The following is a 23,665-nucleotide window of genomic DNA, read 5'->3' as shown; positions in this document are numbered from 1 at the left end:
AAGGAGCTTCATATTTTACAGAGGATACACAACTAAGATTTAGTCTGTGGCCTCAGGGGGCTCCCTAGCCTAATAAGCTTGAAAAAAGCCTATCTTGCTGATTTTCTGGGAAACCTTTTTTTCCTATTCTAAATATAAACTAATATATAGAATTTTCTTTGTCCTGGTGTGTTCATTTTAGGTGGGACCTAATGCCAAGGACCTCAGACTGAAAAGCACAGAGAAAGATCTTTTCCATCTTTATTCTAAGCTTATTTTTCCCTTTGTCTCTTTCACCTATAGAGTTTAGTGACTAAGAGACTAGAGGTGGGGGTGTAGAACTGGGCAAGACCATTTCCCTCAGGCTATTCATGTTTTTGATAAATGGCCATGGGACAGGACATAGTAGAGGACTCTTCAGGCAGCTGTCACACTGAACATTTTCATCTTCCCAACAGTGAGCTGAAGAGGCGCCTGAAAGCTGAGAAGAAGGTGGCCGAGAAGGAGGCTAAGCAGAAGGAGCTCAGTGAGAAACAACTAAGCCAGGCCAATGCTGCTGCCACCAACCACACCAATGACAATGATGTGGGTGCAGAGGAGGAGAGCCTGGACCCAAACGTGAGTCCCCTGGACCACCACCCTGGCTGGGCACAGGGAAGCTTTTGATGGGGATATGGCAACTCCTTTGAGACCAGTGACTGAGAAGATAACTAGGAACTGGAATAGGCACTGGGCCCTGGGTCACAGTAAAAGGATGAGGAAGGGCCTGCTGCTCCATCTGGTTCAAAGCAGGCCCTGAGCATTTTTCTCATCAATTTCCAACAGGCATTTGGGAGAATCTAGTACTTTTAAGTGACTAATCAATATTCCTGGGAACTAGCTGGGCCTTATAGCAGCCCCAGAGGAAGTCCTCCCTAAAAATGGCTAGAGTATAGTTTGGACCAAAGATTGGCAAAGTGTGGTTAGTCCTCAGGCCAGATCCACTCCCCTTCGCGTACCATCTCAGTCCTCCCTGGTATTGTAAATAAAATTGTATTAGAACTCTCTCTCCACCCCCCGTCTCCCCTCCCCCCTCCCCTCTCCTCCTCTTCCTTCCCTTCTTTTCTTTCTTTTTTCTTTCCAGATGTCTGCAACTGCTTTCATATTACAACAGCAGAATTGAGTAGTTTCATCAGATAAAGTTTGCTGAGCCCTGCTGTAGAATATTCCTTTCTTTAACATCCTCTAGGCCCATGGTCCTGCCTTGGAGAAAAGTCTGATGTGGGTGGGAAAGAAGTTAAGTGACACTCCATGCAGATGTGTCCAGAAGAGTGGTAACCCAGGCTACCTGTACAAATGAGGCTAGTTACTTTAGGCAGAACTACAGTTTTTCCTTTTGTTGAATCTTGCAGATCTCACTCCGTATCTAATCCTGTGATTTCAAGGGTACAGTGGTGGAGGGGGTGTGGGGCTTGGTTAATGAACCTCAGTGTACTGGGGCCAGTCTGAGGCATAATCCAGTACTCTGCTAGATGGACCACTGGCCTGACCACCAAGTTCAACTTCTTAAAGGCATTTTCGTTTCACGTTTGTATTTAAATAGCAATACTACAAGATCCGCAGCCAAGCAGTCCACCAACTCAAGATCAGTGGGGAAGACCCGTACCCACACAAGTTCCATGTAGATGTCTCACTTACTCACTTCATCCAAGAATACAGTCACCTACAGCCTGGGGACCACCTGAGTGACATCACCTTAAAGGTAGCAGGTAGGAAGACTCCATGGCAGTTTGCTGAGCTCCCATAGCAGTGAGGCCTCTCCAGTAGCACAAAGGAAGATCTGGGTTGATCTTGCTCTCAAGTAGGCCTTAATTTATAGAAGGTTAAATGCTATCTTTTATTTGCCCCTCACCCCAAATATAATAAAACTATTAGTTGAGAAAATTTAGAACATTCAAAGAAGCAAAGAGAGAAAGGTTTAATTATCCATGATCCCAACACCCAGCGAGAACCCCTGCCTAAATGCCCAAAAGATTTCTTTTTCTTTAAAGCCCAGTAATTTTACTAAACTATGTCTCGATGTTAGTCATTCTGGGTCAGTATTGTCAGGTACACAATGTGCCCTTTAAATGTGTATTTTTGAGTCTTTTTGGGACGTTATTAACTATTTTAGTTTAATCTTTGTTTCTGAAATGATTTTTTACTTTATTTCTAATTTTTTTATGTCACCTCATTTTTTAGTTTTTCTAATTCTGATTTACACTCTTTCATGTTTTGTGTCACTTAATGTTTAGTTTATTGTGAGTATGTCCTCTTGAGTGTTTTTATTGTTGGTAGGGATGTTATTCTCCTTATTCTCTTTTTATTTAATAAGTTTGATATTTGATCTCACTACTTTTATGTTTCTTTTTATGTGAAATTAGTTTTCCTGAATGTCGAAGTTTGATTCAGATAGCTTTTCCAAGTGCACTGAGCGCCCTCTTCTGTCGTTTTTGTGAAGTGTTCAGAAACATAGCAGCTTGCTTTCTGGGATTTCCAGGCTCTTTCCCTTCATTTGTGCTGCACCTTCTGTTTCTTTTGTATCTATTTTCCTGGTCTTACTCAGTTTTGCAGGGCTTTCTCCTATAAGAGATCCCTGGCTGTTTAATTCAGAGTGCCTGAGGGCTACACTTAAAGGGCTTAATCCCCTAGACCTTCTTAATGCAGTCCATCATATTTGCTTGTAGGGCAGTGGGCAGACCCCCTCCCAGTTTCAGCTGCTTTTTTTTCCCATTTAGTATGCCTCTTTTTCTAATGAATACCTATGACTCTTTGAGAGATTTCCAGTCTCAGGCCTATCAGCCACGCTGTTGCTCCCCACATGGAAGTTTTGGGGCTCTTGGTGATTTGCCCCTTATATCTGGAGATTCTTGGAAATATCATCTCACATAATTTTGTTATAAATTCTGCCCTTGGCCTTTGACTTTGCCTGTCTAGTTGTGCTTTCTATTTTTATATGAGAATTCAGGAAAATCCAAAAACTATGCTGCCATCAACACTTGCATATTTTGGAATCCAGTGAACATTTTTAACTGGTTTGAATGGGGATCCAGCATTGTCATGAAGACAGGGCTTAGGCCTCCAGCTAAAACCAAATTATTCTGATTTATGTTGTGTCTGAACCCAAAAAATACAGCAGAGTTTGTTTGGCATTGATATCATGAAATGGTTTCTGGTTCTATCAGTCAGTATTTTTTTTATTCTTTTTCTAGGTAGGATCCATGCCAAAAGAGCTTCTGGGGGAAAGCTCATCTTCTATGACCTTCGAGGAGAGGGTGTTAAGTTACAAGTCATGGCCAATTCGAGGTATGTAGAAATACCTAGTTACGTGGCTTCTGGGTTGGTCCAGAGCGATATCATTGGCAACAAAGTCCCACGTGGTCTTCTCTTCCCCTTGGTGTTTAAGATCAGAAGTCGGATATGGTTGAATAAGGCTGAAGAGAGACTAAAAAGGCCATGTAGTCACTTAGAGAATAATGACTGGCATCAGATTGTGTAGCAGTTAAAAATAAAAGAATACTTTTTAATAGTTGACCTTGACTCTGAGATTTTTCTTGGGCTCATATTAACAAGGCATTAATACTTTAGTGAGAGTTCCAGAGTAAACCAGTGGTCAGTTTTAATTTGAAATATTGTATACGGAATTACATTTTCTTTTCATTCAGGAATTATAAATCAGAAGAAGAATTTATTCGTATCAATAACAAATTACGTCGGGGAGACATAATTGGAGTTCAGGGAAATCCTGGGAAAACTAAGAAGGGTGAGCTGAGCATCATTCCTCATGAGATCACACTGTTGTCTCCTTGCTTACATATGTTACCTCATCTTCACTTTGGCCTCAAAGACAAGGTAAGCTCTCGTGACCTTCTACCTGTGGTTTATCAAAACACTGAATCAGATGAATTAGTGATTTCTGTCTGTTGCTTTTGGTTTAGGAAACACGATATCGTCAAAGATACTTGGACTTGATCTTGAATGACTTCGTGAGGCAGAAATTTATCATCCGCTCTAAGATCATCACATATATAAGAAGTTTCTTGGATGAGTTGGGATTCTTAGAGGTGAGGGAGTGTTCCTTACCTGATCTGATGAGCTGCCTTCCAGTGCTTGTCTAGTCCTATTCCTTCCCTTCCCTTTTCCAGGGCGTATCCTGTATCAGTATCCTTCATGCTCAGTGAAAAGTCCCCTGTCTTGCCAGTGTCTCTGTACCACCTTGTTTAGTTAATGCCCTGATTAGGAAGGCAGGACCTGACTTCTCAGGTAATAGACAAAGTGTAAGGCCTTCCCCACACTAATGATGCAACGTTCAATGTGTTATCAATGTGTTATCAATTCATTTTGCTTTTTTATAGCATTAAAACTATATATTTCAGGGTGGAACGTGAGAGCATGTTATTATAAAACAAATTCAAACAAAGAAGTAAATAAAAACTGGAAGTCCCCTTTTATATCTCCTAATTAACGTCCCTCCTCAGACTTGCTTTTGATATGTATCCTTCCATGCCATTTACTATGGATGTGTATAGTAATACCTGTGCCTGTTATAGATGGGATACTGCATGTTTGGAAGGATTTTGTTTTCACTTTATACATAAATGAAGTCACCACGTATATTATGGACCTATCTTGTTGTTGTTTTCAGCCTAATATATTCTGGAGCACTTTGCACATCTGTCTGCCTCTCTCTTTCTGATTTTCTTATTTAATGTTTTGGTGAGCATCTTTGCGCTCATTTCCAAGTGTTTCTGAAGGATATATTTCTAGATGTGGAATAACTAAGTCAAAGGATAAGCCATTAAATTTTTAATAAATACAGCAAATTACACTCAAAGGCTAGCCACCATTTAGAGTCCCACTTTCAACTTGTGAAAGTCTATGGTACAGCAAGTCTTCCCTTAATGTCATCAATAGGTTCTGCGAATTTAAGCCAGTTCATAGTGAAAGGAATTTTGCTCTAGGCTAATTGATATAAACGAGTTAAGTTCTTACAGCATCTTAATGTTATAACTAATATTAAAAAAATGATGTTATTCAAAGATCTGTACTGTATTAATGATGTTTGCTATTAATAGAAATTGAGACACTTTTAGAAAATGTAGCTATTTTTTTGTCAAGCATTTTCACATTATCGAACTTAACTTTTACTTAGGGATATAACAGGCTTAGACTATTTCACAAGCAAAGCATGAGATATCTCCAAGACCTCTGGTTTTGAGCACCGTTGTCTGAGGACTAAATGTTTCTCTCTGTCTTTTAGATTGAAACTCCCATGATGAACATCATCCCAGGGGGAGCTGTGGCCAAGCCTTTTATCACCTACCACAATGAGCTGGACATGAATTTATATATGAGAATTGCTCCAGAACTCTACCATAAGGTAATCAAGAAGAATATGCTCTGTTCCCTTACAAGCAGAACGCTAGGAAACCATTGGCTAGACAGGTGCAATCAGAAATAAGAGGACAGTGAGAGTGGAACAGCCAGGAGAATTTCCTAATTTGTCAGGCTTGTGAGTGTTATACTTCTAGAATTTCTCTATAAGATCAGTAGAGCATTGCAAATCGAGAGCAAAAGGATTGGCTTTCCCAGGTGTACAGATTCTCCTGACCTACTTTGGTTCCCATTATGCTTTTAAGTTTATAGTCCTCCTTGAATTAAGTCTGATTTTAGCCTTTTGTAGAAGCAGCAGCTTAATCTCTGCCTAGAAGTTGGAAATAACTGCCTTCAAATCGCCAGAGTAAACATCAAAGACTATATCATTTAAGATTCTTAATTACAGAAAACAACCTGCTATAACCAGTTTAAGCAAAAGAAAAACATATTCACGTGCGTGAGGAAGCTCACCATTCCCAAGAGGATCTGATAATCAGGCTTGGGAGACCACATGATTGGGAATGATTCTAAGTCATCACTGGGCTGTTCCCATGGAGAACCCAGTATTTTTTCCACTAAGCATAGTTGTCCCAGCTCATAACCTTGGCACTAAGCACAGGTCACTGCCCTTAGGGACTCTGCAGTTACTACCTCTAAAAGCTAGATATGTCTGGCCCCCTTCCTTCGCCAGAGGAATTCTCTGCACACCTACATCTTTCAGTAGCTTCCACGGTGAAGTCTCACAGGTGTGTCTGATTGGTGGGAAGCTTGGGTCACATGTCTGCATCCTAACTCCAAAAGAGGCTTCTTTCTTGGGGAGGCTCACACTCACAAGGTGGGGGGCACCCCAGGGAAAAGAGTATTCAGAGGTCCTAGACAGCCAGAATAAATAATGCCTATCTACTACAAAGACCTAAAGAGAGTAGGGTATGCAGCATTTAAGTAGAGACTTGAGATCATGCCTGAGCTGTGAAAGCCAAGTTATAGTTTTATAGGCAGAGACTGTCCAGAGCCATTAAGACATGACTGACTAGCCGCGATGACCATATGTTGTTATTAGATGCTGGTGGTTGGTGGCATTGACCGAGTTTATGAAATTGGACGCCAGTTCCGGAATGAAGGAATCGATTTGACTCACAATCCTGAGTTCACCACCTGTGAGTTCTACATGGCCTATGCAGACTATCACGATCTCATGGAAATCACGGAGAAGATGATTTCAGGTGACCCCTCTTGCTTCCTTTGTCTTTCATACGCTTCTGAGGGGCTGGTGAGCTGCTTTCAGGAGGACTTCCTGTTGGTCCTCTTTAAATGAGATTTCTTTCCCAGGGATGGTGAAGCACATTACAGGCAGTTACAAGGTCACTTACCATCCAGATGGTCCAGAGGGCCAAGCCTATGAGATTGATTTCACTCCACCCTTCCGGAGAATCAACATGGTAGAAGAGCTTGAGAAATCTCTGGGGGTGAAGCTTCCAGACACTAAACTCTTCGAAAGTGAAGGTGAAGTGATGTGCTCCTCAGTTACATGGTCTTCCTTCCTGTTCACTTCTGAATTAGTTTGGATGAGGGCTAGAATTTCCCACACTGTTCTCCGTATATACTTTTTTAACTGAAGTAATGTGATATCCTCTTTCCTAACTTGTACGTTTGTGTTACAGAAACTCGCAAAATCCTTGATGATATCTGTGTGGCCAAAGCTGTTGAATGCCCTCCGCCTAGGACCACAGCCAGGCTCCTTGATAAGGTGAATGGCCTGCACTTCTAGTTCATGCCCCTATCCAGTGGTACCCGGCCCCCTGCTCCCTATGAAGATGAACTAGAAATAAGAGAATTAACAAGTTTTGCTGTACTGAGCTCTGTGCCAGTTCTCCTAGTTAATCCATACCAGTTATTGAGTTTAGGATAAACCCCCTAGCTTCAGGTGTGGGTGGGAGCTGATCCTTTTCCACCTAAACTAGGAGTCAAAATGCCATTCTAGTTCTGCATTTCTTTTTCATTAAGCTTGTTGGGGAGTTCCTGGAAGTGACATGCATCAATCCTACATTCATCTGTGATCACCCACAGATAATGAGCCCTTTGGCCAAATGGTAAGATAAAGCATGGTGTTCGGTGACCTATTGCTGCGTAACAGCCCAGAACTTAGTAGCATAAAACAACAACTGATTCTCAAGGTTTTGTGGGTTCATTGGGTAGTCTTTCTGCTCTACATAGTGTCGGGTGACTCAGGTGGCTTCTTTCAACTGGGTACTCTATCAGGGTACGTTGCTTCTCCTCACGTGCCTCTCTGGCAGCATAGCCTGGGCTTTCTAATATGGCAGCTGGGTTTCAAGAGGAAGCATTCCAAAAGGATAAACCCCAATGTGCACACACAGCAAGCCTCTGCTGACGTCCCATTGCCGAAAGCAAGTCATATGGGCAGCCCAGAGTCTGTGGCAGGCCTACAGGGCATGAGTACAGGAAGTACTGTTCAGTGTAACAGTCCATCGCATAGGTTTGTCGTGAAGATAATCAGAGCATCCTCGTCTCTCTCTAACCCTCCTCACCATTGTACCGAATGATTTGGTGCTGAGAATGCATGCACCGCTTTGAGTCAACTAGAATTCAGGAACTCTTGTATTTACCAGAAGTTAGATGCCAAGTGACCCTTCGGTCTCCTGTCCCCAGGCACCGTTCTAAAGAAGGTCTGACTGAGCGCTTTGAGCTGTTTGTCATGAAGAAGGAAATATGCAATGCCTACACCGAGCTGAACGACCCCATGCGGCAGCGGCAGCTTTTCGAAGAACAGGCCAAGGTAAGAAAGAGTAAGCAAAAGCACATAACTCACCAGGAAATCAGCTTTAACACTCAACTGTGTTGTCTGCATCTTGTGACTTCAGCAGAAATGAAGGATAAAGCCACCGGCTTTACTGGAGGAAGTCACATTTCAAGATCGAGAACTTGACTTATTTGGCCTTGGAATTTCTATATAAAAAAAAGAAAAAAGCTTTAGACATGATTTTTCTGTTTGATACGTCTTGAAAATACATTTGTGTAACAAGAACATAGTTTTTCTCAGATGATACATTTACTGAAGTGGCTTGGGGATGAGAGACAGGTAAAGATTAATGAAGACACAGCCTCCCCACAGGCCGCCTGCACTAACATTGCCGCTGATGGGTGGTTTCAGGAAATGGGATAAGGACTTTTGGGAATCATCAGTCTCACTGGGCTCGCAGAGCCCCAGGCAATGGAGTTATTTTTTTTTCACAGAGAAATTTGCATGTGTGCTGAGGTAGATGTCATCCATCCTGACCTCTAGGTCTTTGAAAGAAATGGCTCCATCCTAGAGTTACTGGGAAACCAAATTTCCAGCAAGTGTGGGTGTCCAGAGCGTCCCTGGAATGGTCATCCCTCTGACTTTGAACGTGCTAACTCAGATGTGGAGAGACTGTGCGACCCAGAACAGTGTCACTATTTAGTTCTCTTCTTTCCTAGGCCAAGGCTGCTGGCGATGATGAGGCCATGTTCATAGATGAAAACTTCTGCACCGCCCTGGAATACGGCCTGCCCCCCACAGCTGGCTGGGGCATGGGCATCGACCGAGTCACCATGTTCCTCACAGACTCCAATAACATCAAGGTACAGCAGTCACACTGCCTTGAAGAAGCTCCACTGTGTTGGACACAGGGCATGGTGGGCCTGGAGAATGAGAATTGGCTTTGGGCTGAGGGGAGGAGCAGGCAAAGGAGTTACATGCAACGCCACGGGCAGAAGATCAGAGCATCTGACCTTATAAAATTTGGGATTTTTTTTCCTTCTGAGGCAAAAGGAATACTAATTGCTTGTATTTCTTGAGAATCCAAGGACCATGCCAAGCCCTCTACCTGCATTATTGTCTCATTTAACTTAAATCAGCCCTTCAAGGTGTGGAAACGATGATCTCATTGTTATAGATGAGAGAATCAGATTTTAAGAGAACCTTTGTGTGTATCGATTCTTTTGACATTGCGCCCTAGGCAGTGCTATGCATGAGTGCTTTTCCATCCTCGAAGAGGGACCGAGTCGAATTATAGCACATCTGTCTTTTCAGCTGGGATGTACAGATCTGTGGGGTTTGATTGTAACAATCACCAGAGGAAAAATGAATGGGTGGCTATCTGTGAAAAAACAGTGTTTCTTAGCCTCAAAATTCATTTTGTTTCCTATAGGAAGTACTTCTGTTTCCTGCCATGAAACCAGAAGACAAGAAAGAAAATGTAGCAACTGCTGATACTTTGGAAAGCACAACAGCTGGCACTTCTGCCTAAAAAATAACAATTGCAAATCACATAACTCAGGCATCTTTGCATTTCTGCAAAAGATCAAGGACTGCAAGGGAATTCTTGTGTGCTGCGATACACTTGACTATGACAGTTCAGTCACCAGAAGAGAGAAAAGGAATTAAGAATTCCTTTTTTACTCCTTGTTACCAAATAAACCATCTGTCTCTACTCTTGCTTAATCACTTTACTTTGGAAAGCCAACTTTTTTCTCATGCTGCTGGCCTAAGGAATGTTTAGGATTATACCACTTTATTTAACAAATTTATATTAATGTCTGCTACATGCCAGGCATTGTTTTAAGGGGTTAGAGACACAGCAGTGACCACAAAAGCCAAGTCCCTCCTTTCAAAGACATACATTCTTTATTTAAGGGTGGAGATGAGCAGACAAGCAAGAAACAAATACATATTATGTCCAGTAGTGGTACGTACTAAAGAAAAATAAAGCAGAGTAAGGAGACAGGTACTTTTCTACAAGGTTGGCGGGTCAGTTCTATCTTAATTATATGATCGGGGAAGACTTCTAGGTAACATTTAAGTGGAGATCGGAGACAAAAAGGGCAAATTATAGGACTAGAGGACCACATTTTTGAGGAACAGCAAAGGTTCTTGTGTGGCTGACAAGTGAATGAAGGTCAGTGAGGAGCCTTTTCACACAGGCCCCCTAAGCCATGCCGAGGAGTATTTTATGAGTGAGCTGGAAAGCCATTGGAGAGTTTTGAGCAGAGGAGTGTTTTTAAAATATTCTAGTTAGCATGTGGAGGGCAAGAGTGAAAGTAGGGAGACCACCGACCCTATGGCAGTGGGCTGCAGAGATGATGGCTTAGACTTCAGTGGTTTAATGGAGATGGTTATGTCTTTGGACTCTGCCTGTGTTCCTGAGGTCAGCAGAATTTGCTGATGGAGTGTGGGTTGTGATAAAAAGAGAAGGCAAAAATGATTTCAACCTTTACGGCAGTGAGGACCTCCCTGCAACAACATGCCTCTTGCTAAGGACCTTCTCCATCCCTCTCCAGAAGAGAAGAGGAAACATAAGTGCCCAGTGCAGAGCCCCAACTCCTACTTCATGGACGTGAAGTGCCCAGGATGCTATAAAATCACCATCTTCAGCCATGCACAAACGGTAGGGTGTGCGGGCTGGTCTACTTGGCTCACAGCAAGAAAAAGCAAGGCTTACAGAAGGATGCTCCTTCAGAAGGAAGCAACACACAAAGCACCATGAATCGAGTCAGGAATCGCCCTAATAACATTTTTGATAAATGATTTCAAGGTTTTGGGCCTGAACAACTGTAGAGTTGTCATCAATTTACTAAGATGGAAAAAACTCAGGAAGGGCAGGTTGAGCGTTTGGTTTTGTACATATTAAGTTTGACATGCCTGTAAGACATCAGGTAGGAATAGTATTTTGAGCTTGATTCAACAGGGCTGAGAATGACAGTACGACTGAGGGCTTGCTGTGATGATGGAGTCCCCTGCTTCCTCAAGCAGGGAGGCAGCTGGGGGACTTTTTACCAGAGTCATAGAACAAGGGACTTGACTTGCAGCTCAGCAAAATATCTGCAAGTGTCCCGGTTTGGGAGGTGACAGTCTTCTTCCACAGAGGTTTCTACTTCTGTAAATGAAAAAATGATCTAAGTGCGCAGAATTAACTAACTGGAAACTTCTTCAGAGACTGTTGAGCATCTCCCCACCTTGCAGTTACTAAGTTCCAGGAGTACTTGGCAGTGATAGGTGACAAGTGGTATTTCAGAAGAAACATTTCCACATGGCACATCTTTCAGCAAAGTGATTTTAAGTAAAATGAAAACAGTCATCTCACCAAGGGAGAGGGAACAGGGTCAAGATAAAAGCCTGGACTTGAGGCAACACTGTACTATCAATGTGGACCTTGGAAAAGGCAATGAAGATTTAACGAGGCCACGAGTGACCATTAAAGAGTTGTTTAGTAGCGGGCTGGGGATAGAAGCCAATTCTCTGGCCTCTAGGACTGGGGATAGAGACCAACTGAAGCAGAGGTAGACAACCTGTTTGGGGGATTGGCAGGAAAAGTGACAAATCGGATGAAAGTTAGAAGGACTAGAAGGATTATAGAGTGCTCATTACCTACTTATAACAGTAGAAGGTTTACAATTTGCTAACTGCTGTACTGAGATGAACAGAAAGGCTTGGTCCCAAGCTTCATCAAGCTTCTAGACTTGTAAGGAAAATAAACACTTAACTAAAAATGTATAAAATGGTGGCTCTGGTAAATGCTTTGTTCGAAGGAGGGATCTGCTGAGAAACTAACAGATCTACTTCGTTAAGGAAAGTTTCCCTGAGGACATTAGATCTGAAATCTGAAGGAAGATGACAGAAACCCAAAGAAATAATGCCACTAGATGAGGCAAAAGGGGGCTGGCTGGTGATGCAGGACTGTGAGCCCTGCTACAGGATTTTGTATTTTAAGAGTGCTGGATGGGTACTACACTTATTGTGGTGGTGATCACTTCATTAGGTATGTAATTGTCTAATCACTATATTGTATACCTGGAACGAATATTGTATGTCAACTATAATTGAAAAATAGATTTTTAGAAAAGAATGCTGGAAAGCCACTGAAGTATTTAAGGGGAGTGACATCTCATTTACATCTTGAAAACATCAGTCTGGCTTCCCTGAGAAAAAGAAGCTGGGCATGAAAAAGCAGCAGATTGCATTGTAAGGGTTAAGGAAAAGGAAATGACAAGAAGGGTAACTCACTTTTTTAATTCATGGAAATAGATTGATGGTGGTACCAATCCCCGAGAAAACCCTGAAAGATGAATCCCCCACCAGAATTAGTACTTCTTTAAAAACAAGAGGGGAGTCAGTTGCAGATTAAAGATGTTGGAGAGACAAATAAGGAACAGGGTCCTTAGCCTTAGAGAAAGCCCCTGGCCCTTTTCCTCTGAACTAAAGTGAAGAATAGGATCAAATAAATTGTACTTCTGTCTAACTTTGAAGGGGTAATAACAAAAATTAATTCATCTTTAGGAATTGAGGTATACAGTTGTGGGATTGTACACGCTCCTGAACGACCCAACTATACTACCTATTCCTGGCAATCTCAAGGTTTTAGATTAGCCACATGTGGCTATTGAGCATTTGAAATGTGGCTGGTTTGAATTACGGTGTACTATAAGTGTAAAATGCACACCACATTTCTTAGACTTGGTATGCACACACAAAAAAGCATGTAAAATATTTCATTTTTTAACATTAATTACATGTTGAAATGAATACGTTGGATATACTGGGTTAAGTAAAATATATGATTAAAATTAATTTCATGTATTTCATTAGACTTTTTAAAATGTATCTACCAGAAAATTTTAAATTACATATCTAGCTCAAATCATATTTCTCTTGGACGGCGCTATTTTAGACAGAAAGTCAGCCTAGTGTTCTAAGACATGACATCATGCTATTATTTGAACCATATCTTACCGGATGTAAGCGTCCATCACCTGGTTTCACTGGTACCTACGCACAGCCCCGCGAGCCGCTGGATAAGCACTAGCACCACGCCCCCCTGACGCACTACAAGGGCCAGCATGCACTGCGCCCTTCTGGGGACGGGGTCTCAGAGGACCGCCTCCTCGTGTCGTCATGACCGCTGCGCAGCGCGTGTCCTGCCTGCTCCTTCCGAGGGCGCTCGTGGTGGAGGTGGGAGGGAGCGTCCGTGAAGCGCTGGGATCAGGAGACCCGGGGCGCGCGAATGAAGGGGGCCCTGCGGCTCCTGGGTGAGATGTCCTAGGGTAGAGTTTCCCGAGGCCATTTCGTGTGGGAAGAGGTTGTAAGGACCGTGCCTCCCTCCTATACGCGTCACGTGGACAAGTGCGGCTCCTTTCGGGGAAATGCGGGTATCCGCCAGTAGAGCTTTTGCTGCGGGCGAGCGCGGGGCGTGTAGCATAGCAGCCGACTCCCGCATAATCCAAGGAGGCGGGCGCGCACGTGGTCCCATCTTCAAGGGCCTGGCGTCTCTTCTGTAACTGGCCGAATGGGCCCCAGCCCCGGCCTCTAAGAGCCGGCAGGGAAGATGGTCGGCTTCCGAGGTTATCGAAGAAGAGGCCTAAGGGAAGTAGGCTTACCTTCCTCCCAACATTGCTTAAATTTCTCACCTGGCTGCCGACCTGCGTTAACTTTTATTTGAAAAGGAAGTGGGTTCTTAAGCATTTTGCAACGGCCATAACGAGCCGTCTTGTGGACTAAGAAATGCTTGTTTAACTGAGCTGTTGTTTCATAGGAAGAAGCTGTTCACGATCTAGAAGAGACTGGGTGTGAATTTTAGCGGACACCGTAGATTAAACATTTATTCACTTCAACTATTGTGCGTGCTCATCCAGACTCAAATAACGTGAAGTGATGATATAGTTCTGGAATGCTTCATCTTAGGGAGTCGTCGTTTCTTCTGGCAAGTTCTGTCTTCCTTGGTACTTATGGTTTGTGATGTGTGATGAGCTTCAAGTTGATTCCCTGAGTATCTACCTTCATAAAATATACTGCCCTGTGATAGCCCTCCCAAACAGAGGATTCTAGCATCTCCCATACTTTTTTTTAAAAAAGTTAGTAATTTTTTATAGTTTATGAAATGCTCTCCCTGATTACTTTCTCTCCTCTACACCTAGTCATGACATTACTGCTGACTTGCTCCCCATTCTTTTGCTGCAAGAGATATAAAACTTACGTTGGTTCTCTGACTTTAAATTCACAATTTAGGACAGTTCCTGCCAGATTCTTGTTTTAAATCGATATGATCTGATTTTCCATGACCATTTACTGCAGTAACAGGTCCGCACATCTGAACTGTTAAAAAAAAAAAAGTAAACAGGCATATTAAAAATTTTGTTTATTTGAGCAAAAATCAATACCAATCAGGCAGCATCAAACCGGAAGTGGTTAGGAGCGGTCTGCAGATATGAGCTGGGGGAAAGACTTAGAGGATGTGCAGAGAAGCAAGAAAGGAAATAATTTGATTGGCTATGGCTTAGAGCCGAATTGACTGTAGTTGGTTGTCCTTAGTGTTTTAATGTAACCTTTGTCAAGGTAAGAAACCCTCAAACATGTGGAAAACTTTTATGAGTTTGTTTAAGCTAAACTGACAGCAATTGCTGGGAAACAAAAGCTCGAGGAATTAAGAAAATGCTCCAAAGAATGGCAGTTTTGCATCTTATTTTATACGTTGGAATAAAAGGAGGAGATGTAAGGAGGGATGAAGTACATTGGTGTAGATTAAGGGGGTGGGAGAAAGCAAAACAGGGTGGGGGAATCTCTGGGATTGGATTAAAAAGTAAAAGGGAGAGACACATGCTTCTTTTACATTGTGGGTACAAGATAGGTAATAACGTGTAGCATTTGAGATGGTATTAGGGGAACAAGACACCAATGAGGGTTTCTGGGGTCTCTGCTCTGGTGCCCCAGTTGTGCCCTGAGAGATCTGGAAAGGAGATTACTCTGACATTACAAAGGTATTTTATCTTAGATGCAAAAAGACAGTAGACAGGTTCACTTAAGGTAAAGATTGACCTTTGTCAAGAAAGCTATGGGCCTAGGACGTGACTACCTTCCATGACTCGCTTTTAGTTAGGAATTTTTGTGTTCAGACCATCCTATGGTTACTTTCAGTCTTTTGAGTTTTTAAGGCCCTGCCATACAGGCCTCCTCTGAATTTGTCAGGTGCAGTATGTGGCCCTTTTTTCATCCACACCTTGAGGCATTTACAGGCTTAGAGCTTGGTTTGCTTACACAGGGCACCACAGCATTAGAGCCACATTGGTCTAATGGCCTCCTTGTTTAATTAAACACAATGTAGGGACTCATTGTAGAAAGTTTTCAAAAGCTACATGCATTGGGGCTCAGTAAAGCCTTTCTTTTTCTTTTTTAAAACACTTTAACTGTGTCCATTACCATATGATCACATTTTCTACCAACAAGCTTTTCATACATTTGAGTCCAAATGAGGTCATTGGTAAGAGTCAACAGTCACGAGTGGGAGAGTTTCTAGCAAAGTATCCTAGGCCTCTTTCAGATCTGATCTACTGAATGCTTTTTATTCATGGCTTTATGTACCCTTTACAGCCCTCCTCTCCCCAAGGAGCGCAAGGCAAATCAATCAGGAAAATCAAAGGTTCTTTTTAGTAAAACTAATCACAATTAACATTAATTATGCTCAATTTTATAATAATTCATTTTTATAAATTATTTAATCATCACAATAATCCTATGGATTAAATGCTCCTGTAATCCTTATTTTAACAGTTGAAGAAACAGACACAGGGAGGGTAAGTAACCTACCCAATATTACACAGTTAATATAAGCAAAGCCATAATTAGAACCCAGAAAGGGTATCTGTAAAGCTCATGCTCTCCACAACCCCAATGAGAACCCTTGACTGGTGGGAAACCACTGGGCGCTGTCACTTCCCTCAGAGTCATAAAACTATCAGAGAAATTGAAGAGTTGCTTTCCTATTAGGGAAAATTGGAGATACACTAGCGGGAGCTAAAGAACTGATCTGCTGTGGGAGAAAGGAGAGAAAAAATGCCTGAAAAAGAGGACAGAAAAGTGGACATCTGCCTGGGAAAGATAAACCTTGTTTGGTGAGAGTCCGCCTCAAGCGAGCGGAGGTCTGCAGCAGTTTATGAGCTGTGCTATTTCCATATGAAAACTGGACTAGTGAAGCTACTTCCCTCTCATATGTTTTCGTTTTGAGTAGTAGGTTCAGATTCAATATAAACATGTCAGATACTGAACATTAAAAAAATTTAAAAACAACTTAAATAGGGTGTCTTCTGGAGTTTGTGGGATTTGGGACTTCTTTGATCTTTGCTTAAAGATGAAAAAGACCGGGGAAATAGTAGGAGAAAATGATCCGGAGCGTTCCAGATAGAGAAACCTCGGTATGAGCAGTTGGGCTACCTCCAAAAGTCTGTCGAAGCACAGGTGAGAGGGTGTAGCATCTTGCATTGGCTGCTTTTATGTACTTCTAATGGCCATGGTTTTTGATCAGGGCTTCAGCACCAACTCAGACCATGTGGACCGCGGATGAGATTGCACGTTTGTGTTATGAGCACTATGAGATCAGGCTGCCCAAGCAGGGGAAGCCGGAACCCAACCGCGAGTGGACATTACTAGCAGCTGTGGTGAAGATACAGCCTATATCGGAGCAGTCCTGTGACTGCTCTGACAAACTCATGCAAGGTGAGACTTTTTCTCCTTGGGACGGCCGCTCTCCCTGTCAGAGATGATAGAATTATAAATGGCTCTACAGGGACGGTCGTGGCCAGGTATAAACTGTGATGTGGGGCATGTTCTCTGCTCTCCGCCAGATGGCGCAGTACTTTGGACGGTGGGAGGCGGCTGTACTGGAACAGTAGTCCTCGGATGGGTTAGCCTATGGGAATGCTCTGGAGGAAGGTGCAGACTTATTAAACCTGAGAACTGGGGACCATTCCGATTCTGAGCACTCAGACTTAGCAATTTGTTCTTTTCCCCTCAGTGACAAAGGAAGTTGTCTCAATGGGAACAGGAACGAAATGCATCGGCCAGTCAAAAATGAGGAAAAGTGGTAAGCCTGAATGGGGTCTAAATAGTGCCTGTCCAGGAAACCGTGTCCACGTTGCTTTTTCCTCTCCTCTCCAGGGCGAAGGGGCTATATTACTGAAGTGGCTGACCTTTCATGTCAACACTGACTGCCACTCTCATTTAAAGAATGGGAATAAACTCTGGAAGCAAAGACTGCCAGGAATACAATTTCTAGGTAGATTGAAAGTTGGCCAGTATTTTCATGCTCAAACAAGAAGTTCCCTGGGCTTAGCTATCCCACATTGCATCTGAAGCCCCAGAAAGCTTGAATTAAATGGAGACTTTGGCACGAAAACGAATATGGAAATTCCTTAGAGATCTGGCATCTTCACCTGCTCGAGTTAGCAGAGTTTGCGTCTCTTCGTTCTCCTAGCCTTGCCTCCTGTGTATGAGGAAGCTGTTCCAGGGCCACCATGGATTGAGTTCCAGGGAATTGTATCACAACGAGCACAAGTGTGGTACGAGGGTACAAAAGATCTGGATCGCTGTCCTCCAGATAAAGATGTCTCTATAAGTCAGTAGTTCTCAGGGGAGATTTTGTCTCCCAGGGGACATGGGACATTTGGCAATGTCGGGAGACATTTTTGGTTGTCACAACTTGGGAAGAGTTGAGTGTGCTCCTGGCCTCTAGTGAGTAGAGGCCAGAATTGTTGCTCACCATCCTACAATGCACAGAACAAAACCCCACAACAAAGAATTTTCCAACCCCAAATGCCAATAGTACAGAGTTAAAAACCTTGCTGTAAATGCGTTGCCATTAACGATTGTGATTCTGCCTGGCAGAGCCCTCCAGGAGCTATATGGCCATCCTGGGTACTGGGGGAAACTGCTATGTTCTGCTTCTAGGAACCAAGGCCTCTCTAGATTCTGCATGTCTTCACTAGTGACCTGTCTTTGCCACAGGAGACATCCTCAATGATAGCCATGCTGAAGTCATAGCCAGAAGAAGTTTCCAAAGGTAAAGCCATATCCCCAGAGGGTCTGATTTAGCCCGGAGTGGGGAGCCCAGAATTTGTATTTCTAATCTCCCTAGTAAAACTGATTATGTTGGCGTGCGACCTACACATTGAATAGCACTGGTCTAGACAGTGGTTCTCGTGCTGGAGTGTGCATCACAGTCAGCTAGAGAGTTTGTTAAAACCCAGATTGTTGCCTCCCCCAGCCCCAGAGATTTCGATTCAGCAAGTCCTGGGTGGAGCCTGAGAAACTGCATTGCTAACAAATTCCAGATGATGCTGATGCTCCTGGTTCAAGGACAACACTTTGAGAAGCCCCAGTGTAGATCAGTATCATAATTCCAAATCTGCCAGTCCAATTGGTCTGTAGTAAATCTTTCTCTCTTAGTAATCACCCAGCCAGAGTCCTTCCCTTTACCACAAAGATTGGTGTTCATTCCGATAACATCCTGCACCCATTAGGTACCTTCTCCATCAGCTCCACTTGGCAGCCGCACTGAAGCAGGATAGCATCTTTGTCCCAGGAACTCAGAAGGGACTGTGGAAACTCAGACCAGACCTCTTGTTTGTGTTTTTCTCCAGCCATACGCCCTGTAAGTGTACTCAAGCCTTTGGATTAATGTTACATTGTCTACTTCCTTATGTTTGTCTTATCCATAGATATGTTTCTCAAAAAAATACTTCTGGCTGAAGTGTAGCCACAACCAGTGACAATGCCCTAGCTCATTTTTTAAAAAAATTTAATGTGATGTCCACCCATGGTTTGTCCGCAGAAAGAACACTACCTGGAGAATGTGATTATCTGGATCTCTAGACATTTCTTTCTCATTACTAATTGATAAATCCGGTGCTTGGTTTAGCTACTTCAGACTCCTATTTGTGAGTTTTATTAGCATGACTCAGCCTCTTGAGTTAGGGCATCTGTCAAGGTCAGATCTCTGAGCCTGTGCCCGCAGAGTGGGAGGTGGGCCCTGGTGAATTCTCCAAAGTCACTGTCACCTCGTGAGGTTTCTGGAAGTCTGCCACCAGCCTCTCTGGCAACACTCCCACTTCTGCATCTCTTGCTTTTCCCACTTTTTGGTTATAGAGGCTACACATGTATTATTCACATGCTTTAGAAAAGCAACACGCATTAGGTTAAGTTTGAAGAAATCGCACCCTTCTAAAGCAGAGGCTGTGCTCTTTACCAAACTGGTTTTCTTTGAGTTCCTGTAAACACAGAAATCTCTAAACCAGCATCAGGAAACACCAGCTGTATAATTTACTGCAGAGTTTTTACTCTGAGGATATGCACATAAATCTCTAAAGATGGGGAAGTTGTGAGTGTTGTTTGGCAAACTTATTTAACCATGAAATCAACCACTCACTTTTGTTTTCCAAGACATCTTGTCGGACAACATTCAACAAAATGCACTTGGGAAACTGTGCTTACTCTAAACCAGTGGTTCTCAACTCAGGACTATTTTGCTCCCCAGGGGACATTTGGCAATATCTGGAGACATTTTTGTTGGTCAGACTGGGGAGTGCTGTTGGTATTTAATAGGTAGAGACCAGGGAGGCTGCTAAACACCCTATAATGTACAGGACAGAACCCCTGCAGCAAAGAATTATCTGGCCCAAAATATCAATAATGCAGAGATTGAGAAATCCTTATCTAAACCAGTGTTTCCAAAACTTCTTGTGATAAGAATTACCTGGGATCCTTGTTCAAATATTTAGTTTTCTAGACTCCTCCCCACTCAGAGATTCTAACTCACTAGATGTAGAAGAGGATCTTCAACAAGAGCCCTGGAGGATTCTTATAAGGGAAATTTGGGCAGGTATTCTTTTCTCATGTTACCTGGGAGAATAGAATTAAGTTTTGTTTATAGCAGTGTTTCCCAAACCTGGGCTTGCGTCAGAATCACATGGAGAGCTTGTTAGAACACAGGCTACTGGATACCACCTCCACAGAGTTTCCGATGCATCAAGTCTACTATGGGTCCCAAGAACTTGCTAACAAGTTCCCAAGGGATGCTGATGTGGCTGGTCCGGGAGCCTCACTTTGAGAACAACTGGTTTAAAGGATTTCTTCTCCTGAAGGTGGGGATGCCTCCATCATTCCAATGCTTGAGTTTGAAGATCAGCCTTGCTGTCCAGTCAGTAGAGATTGGGCCAATAACTCAACAGTAGAAGCAAGTGGTAACATCGAAGCTACTGAAGATAAAAGGAAATGTGAAGACCCGGACAGTCCTATGACCAAAAAGATGAGGCTCGAGCCCAGGATTCCTGCCAAAGAAGTCGCCAATGGTGCCGCTCACCATCAGAGTTTTGGCAGTCAGGAAAGTGGCCCAATCCCACCAGATGTTAGCAACACTAATCTCCCCTCAAAGAGTCAGGCTCCTGTTGGTGGAATGGCCCCCGGTGGTGCCAAGGTCGTGGATGTTTATAGAACTGGAGCCAAGTGTGTGCCTGGAGAAGCTGGAGACTCGGGGAAGCCTGGTGCTGAGTATCACCAGGTGGGACTGTTCCGAGTGAAGCCAGGCCGGGGGGACAGGACTTGCTCCATGTCCTGCAGTGACAAGTTGGCACGATGGAATGTCCTCGGATGTCAAGGAGCATTGTTGATGCATTTTCTAGAAGAGCCTATCTATCTGTCAGCTGTGGTCATTGGAAAGTGTCCATACAGCCAGGAAGCCATGCAGAGAGCACTGACTGGGAGGTAAGAGGGCAGGGCGGGGCGGGCTCCACTGGAACAGTATTTCCGAGAAGCAGTCTGAGAGTGTGTCCAAAGAGCCTTAGAAACATCCAGACTCTTTGATCCAGCAGTTCCACTGCTAGGATTTGACTTAAGGAAATAATTGAGGAAGTGTTCAAACATTTAGCTTTCTATGTAGTCATTTTTTAAAAAGAGAAGGAAACACTAAAATGGCTGTCAGTAAGAGATCAAGTGATTTTTGTTGACTCATATTGAGGACTGTTTGACATGGTAAAATGCTTATAATGTTTAAAGAGCAATTTAGAAGATGAAATGAGTTCATTTTGGTTTTAAAATTTTTTTCTACATAGGCACATAGAAAAAAATTCATGGGACGATATACACAAAGGCATCAATATTGTTATCTCTGAATTGCTGTGTTGTGGGTAGTTTTTTCTTTGCGATTACTCTATTTTCTAATTTTCCTACAGTGTACATATATTGCTGTTAAAATTTTTTTAAAACCTCAAACATTAAGTGTTAATTTTCAAAAAGGTAAAAGACAAAGGATGACCACTCAAGTGTGATCTCCTTAAAGACGTGTTAGCATAAGAAAGATCCAAACCTGTAAAGAATTTTTATGAGTTTATTGAAGCCAAACTGACAAAAATGCTAGGAGCAAGATCTCAAATGCTTTTGAGTTTGACAGCTTCTTTTATGCATTTGAAATCAAGGAGGGAACATAAGGAAGATTGGAGAAACCAAGGCTGGGATCGGATTACATGATAGTTAACAAGATTATATGCCCTCTTGAGGGTAAATACCCCCCTCAAAGGGGTATTACTTCTGGCATTTCAAAAGTGTGTGAATCTAGCTGCACAAGAACAATGGGCAGGACTGGCCTAAAACCTTTTGCTAAAGAAGTTACAGGCCTGGGGCGTGACTACCCACCATGACCTGCTCAGTTAGGAATTTATGATCAGATTGGCCTGTGAGGTCACTTTCAACCAAACCAGATGAATGCTGTATGATGAAGGGCAGGACGAAGCCATGGCCAAGGGGAAGCCTGTGGGCCTGTGTCAAATTACCTGTCCTGAAGCAACTCCAAGAAGTAGCCCCAGGATATAACCCTCTAATTCCACTCCTGGGTACATGCCCAAGAGAAATGAAAACATACATTCACACAAAACTTGTACATGAATGTTCATAGCAGCATTAGTCATAATAGCCGAAAAGTGAAACAACCCAAATGTCCAATCGCTGGTGAATTGATAAACAAAAGGTGATATATCCATACAATGGAATGTCACTCAGCCACAAAAAGAAGGAAGGACTGAGACATGCTGCCACACAGATGAACCTTCAAAACCGTATGCTAAGTCAAAGAAGCCAAATATAAAATATGATTTCATGTAGTGAAATGTCCAAAATAGGCAATCCATAGAAACAGAAAGTAGATTCGTGGGTGCCAGGGACTGGGGAAAGGGGTGAGAAGTGACTGCCATCGGTGCAGGGTTTCTTATGGGCATGATGAAAATATTTTAAATTTAGAATATGGTGAGAGTGGCAAATTTTATGAATAAACTAAGAAATACATTGAATTATACTTGGATGAATTTTATGGCATATAAACTATATTCCAATAAGGATATTAAATTAAAAAATAAAAAGCAACCCTAGGCACTGTGCCCAAGATATTTTCTGTGTTTTCTATGTTTTCTCTGTTATGAGACTTTAAGTTCCTATCTGCTCAGGCATCTAGATTGTGTGAAAGATACAAGAGAAAACATGAAGCTTTTATATTATAGGGTAATTTTGGTTTCTGGTGTTTTTGAAGGATTTCCTAGGAAGCCAATGCCAACTCGTTAATATTCCTGCTTAAGGTTTTCAAATTTTTCAAAACCGCTATCAGGAATGGCATTTGGTGTTACTGAAGTCACTGGGGGGCGGGGGAGAGGTGACTCAAATCATAGTTATCACTTCAGAGTGATGGGAAGGGATCTTCCTCCAGCCAGAAGGTTCATATGATTCTATTCTGTCACATCCTCCTGTACTCCCCTCCAAATCCATCCATCCATCCATCCGTCCATCCATCTACTTATCCACCCATCCACCCACATACCTCTTAAGGCCTTCGCTTCCCACCAAGGCACAGGGATGGTAATGTTGTCTGCAATCCTAGATACTGTCTCAAGGAGTGTGCCTAAACCGAATGCATTTTCTCTCACAATTAGGTGTCAGAATATCTTGGCTTTACCCAAGGGCTTTGGAATTCAAGAAGTGAAACTACAGCAGTCAACTTTATTGTTTGAACAGAGCCGCTGTGCAGTACAGGCAAAAAGGGCTGACGGCCCAGGCCGACTTGTTCCTTGTGGAGCAGGTAAGGGATCCAGGTTCTTCTTGCCCTGGAGTAACTTGTCCTCAGAGAGTAGAGTAGCCTGGAAGGGGCTGCATCCTCCCAGCCTGGGGAGGCAGTTTACTATCTAAATGGTCAATAATGTGGGCTTTGGAGACACCAACACTGGGTCAAGTTCATGTTCTGTGTGAACCTGGGCAACCTACCTGTCCTCTCTTAGCCTCAATTTTTTCATCTTCAGATAAGAAAATCCTTTATCAGAGTTATGAGAATTAAATGAGAAATTCTGTTTCATTTACTGTGTGTTTAGTATATAATAAATGCTCAGTGACTGTGAGTTGTTACAGTGATGATGATGATGAATCATGAACCACTTTATATGACTGTACTCTGGAGGC

General features: G+C 42.8%; 2 protein-coding genes, 1 long non-coding RNA gene and 1 pseudogene across 11 annotated transcripts in view; 3 read left to right on the top strand and 1 right to left on the bottom strand.

Annotated features, from left to right (window-relative positions):
- Positions 1–9,843, top strand: part of KARS (lysyl-tRNA synthetase) — a 13,690-nt gene extending 3,847 nt beyond the window's left edge. For both annotated transcript variants that reach the window (XM_011379951.2, XM_011379950.2), the window contains 13 exons: positions 438–597; positions 1,562–1,727; positions 3,210–3,303; positions 3,663–3,849; positions 3,936–4,061; positions 5,258–5,377; positions 6,434–6,596; positions 6,703–6,876; positions 7,035–7,120; positions 7,378–7,463; positions 8,041–8,167; positions 8,851–8,994; positions 9,564–9,843. In XM_011379951.2, the coding sequence (XP_011378253.1) occupies positions 438–597; positions 1,562–1,727; positions 3,210–3,303; positions 3,663–3,849; positions 3,936–4,061; positions 5,258–5,377; positions 6,434–6,596; positions 6,703–6,876; positions 7,035–7,120; positions 7,378–7,463; positions 8,041–8,167; positions 8,851–8,994; positions 9,564–9,662 (1,732 nt within the window). In that variant the 3' untranslated portion in view covers positions 9,663–9,843. The remainder of the gene's footprint in view (positions 1–437; positions 598–1,561; positions 1,728–3,209; positions 3,304–3,662; positions 3,850–3,935; positions 4,062–5,257; positions 5,378–6,433; positions 6,597–6,702; positions 6,877–7,034; positions 7,121–7,377; positions 7,464–8,040; positions 8,168–8,850; positions 8,995–9,563) is intronic.
- On the bottom strand, positions 3,311–13,279 carry LOC111731496. Its single transcript, XR_002777165.1, has 3 exons — positions 13,142–13,279; positions 8,201–8,337; positions 3,311–3,431 (listed from the first exon to the last, which is right to left on the bottom strand). It is a non-coding gene; the product is annotated as an uncharacterized LOC111731496 (long non-coding RNA).
- On the top strand, positions 9,843–11,912 carry LOC111731495 (annotated as a pseudogene).
- A 20-nt stretch (positions 13,280–13,299) lies between the features above and the next one.
- ADAT1 (adenosine deaminase, tRNA specific 1) overlaps positions 13,300–23,665 on the top strand; it is a 31,324-nt gene continuing 20,958 nt past the window's right edge. For 2 of the 8 annotated variants that reach the window (XM_023523151.1, XM_023523150.1), the window contains exons 1-7: positions 14,955–16,293; positions 16,704–16,894; positions 17,193–17,261; positions 18,182–18,236; positions 18,697–18,827; positions 20,317–20,935; positions 23,146–23,291. In XM_023523151.1, coding sequence (XP_023378919.1) covers positions 16,235–16,293; positions 16,704–16,894; positions 17,193–17,261; positions 18,182–18,236; positions 18,697–18,827; positions 20,317–20,935; positions 23,146–23,291 — 1,270 coding nt within the window. In that variant the 5' untranslated portion in view covers positions 14,955–16,234. Of the gene's footprint in view, positions 13,558–13,591; positions 14,128–14,952; positions 16,294–16,703; positions 16,895–17,192; positions 17,262–18,124; positions 18,237–18,696; positions 18,828–20,316; positions 20,936–23,145; positions 23,292–23,665 lie in introns of those variants that run through there. The other 6 variants (XM_011379948.2, XM_011379946.2, XM_011379947.2 and 3 more) reach the window with 6 other exon arrangements.

The sequence above is a fragment of the Pteropus vampyrus genome, unplaced genomic scaffold, assembly GCF_000151845.1.
Source record: "Pteropus vampyrus isolate Shadow unplaced genomic scaffold, Pvam_2.0 Scaffold379, whole genome shotgun sequence".
Taxonomy (NCBI): Eukaryota; Metazoa; Chordata; class Mammalia; order Chiroptera; family Pteropodidae; genus Pteropus; species Pteropus vampyrus.
Note: the sequence above shows the minus strand (reverse complement) of the source record. Positions and strands in the feature narration are given on the sequence as shown.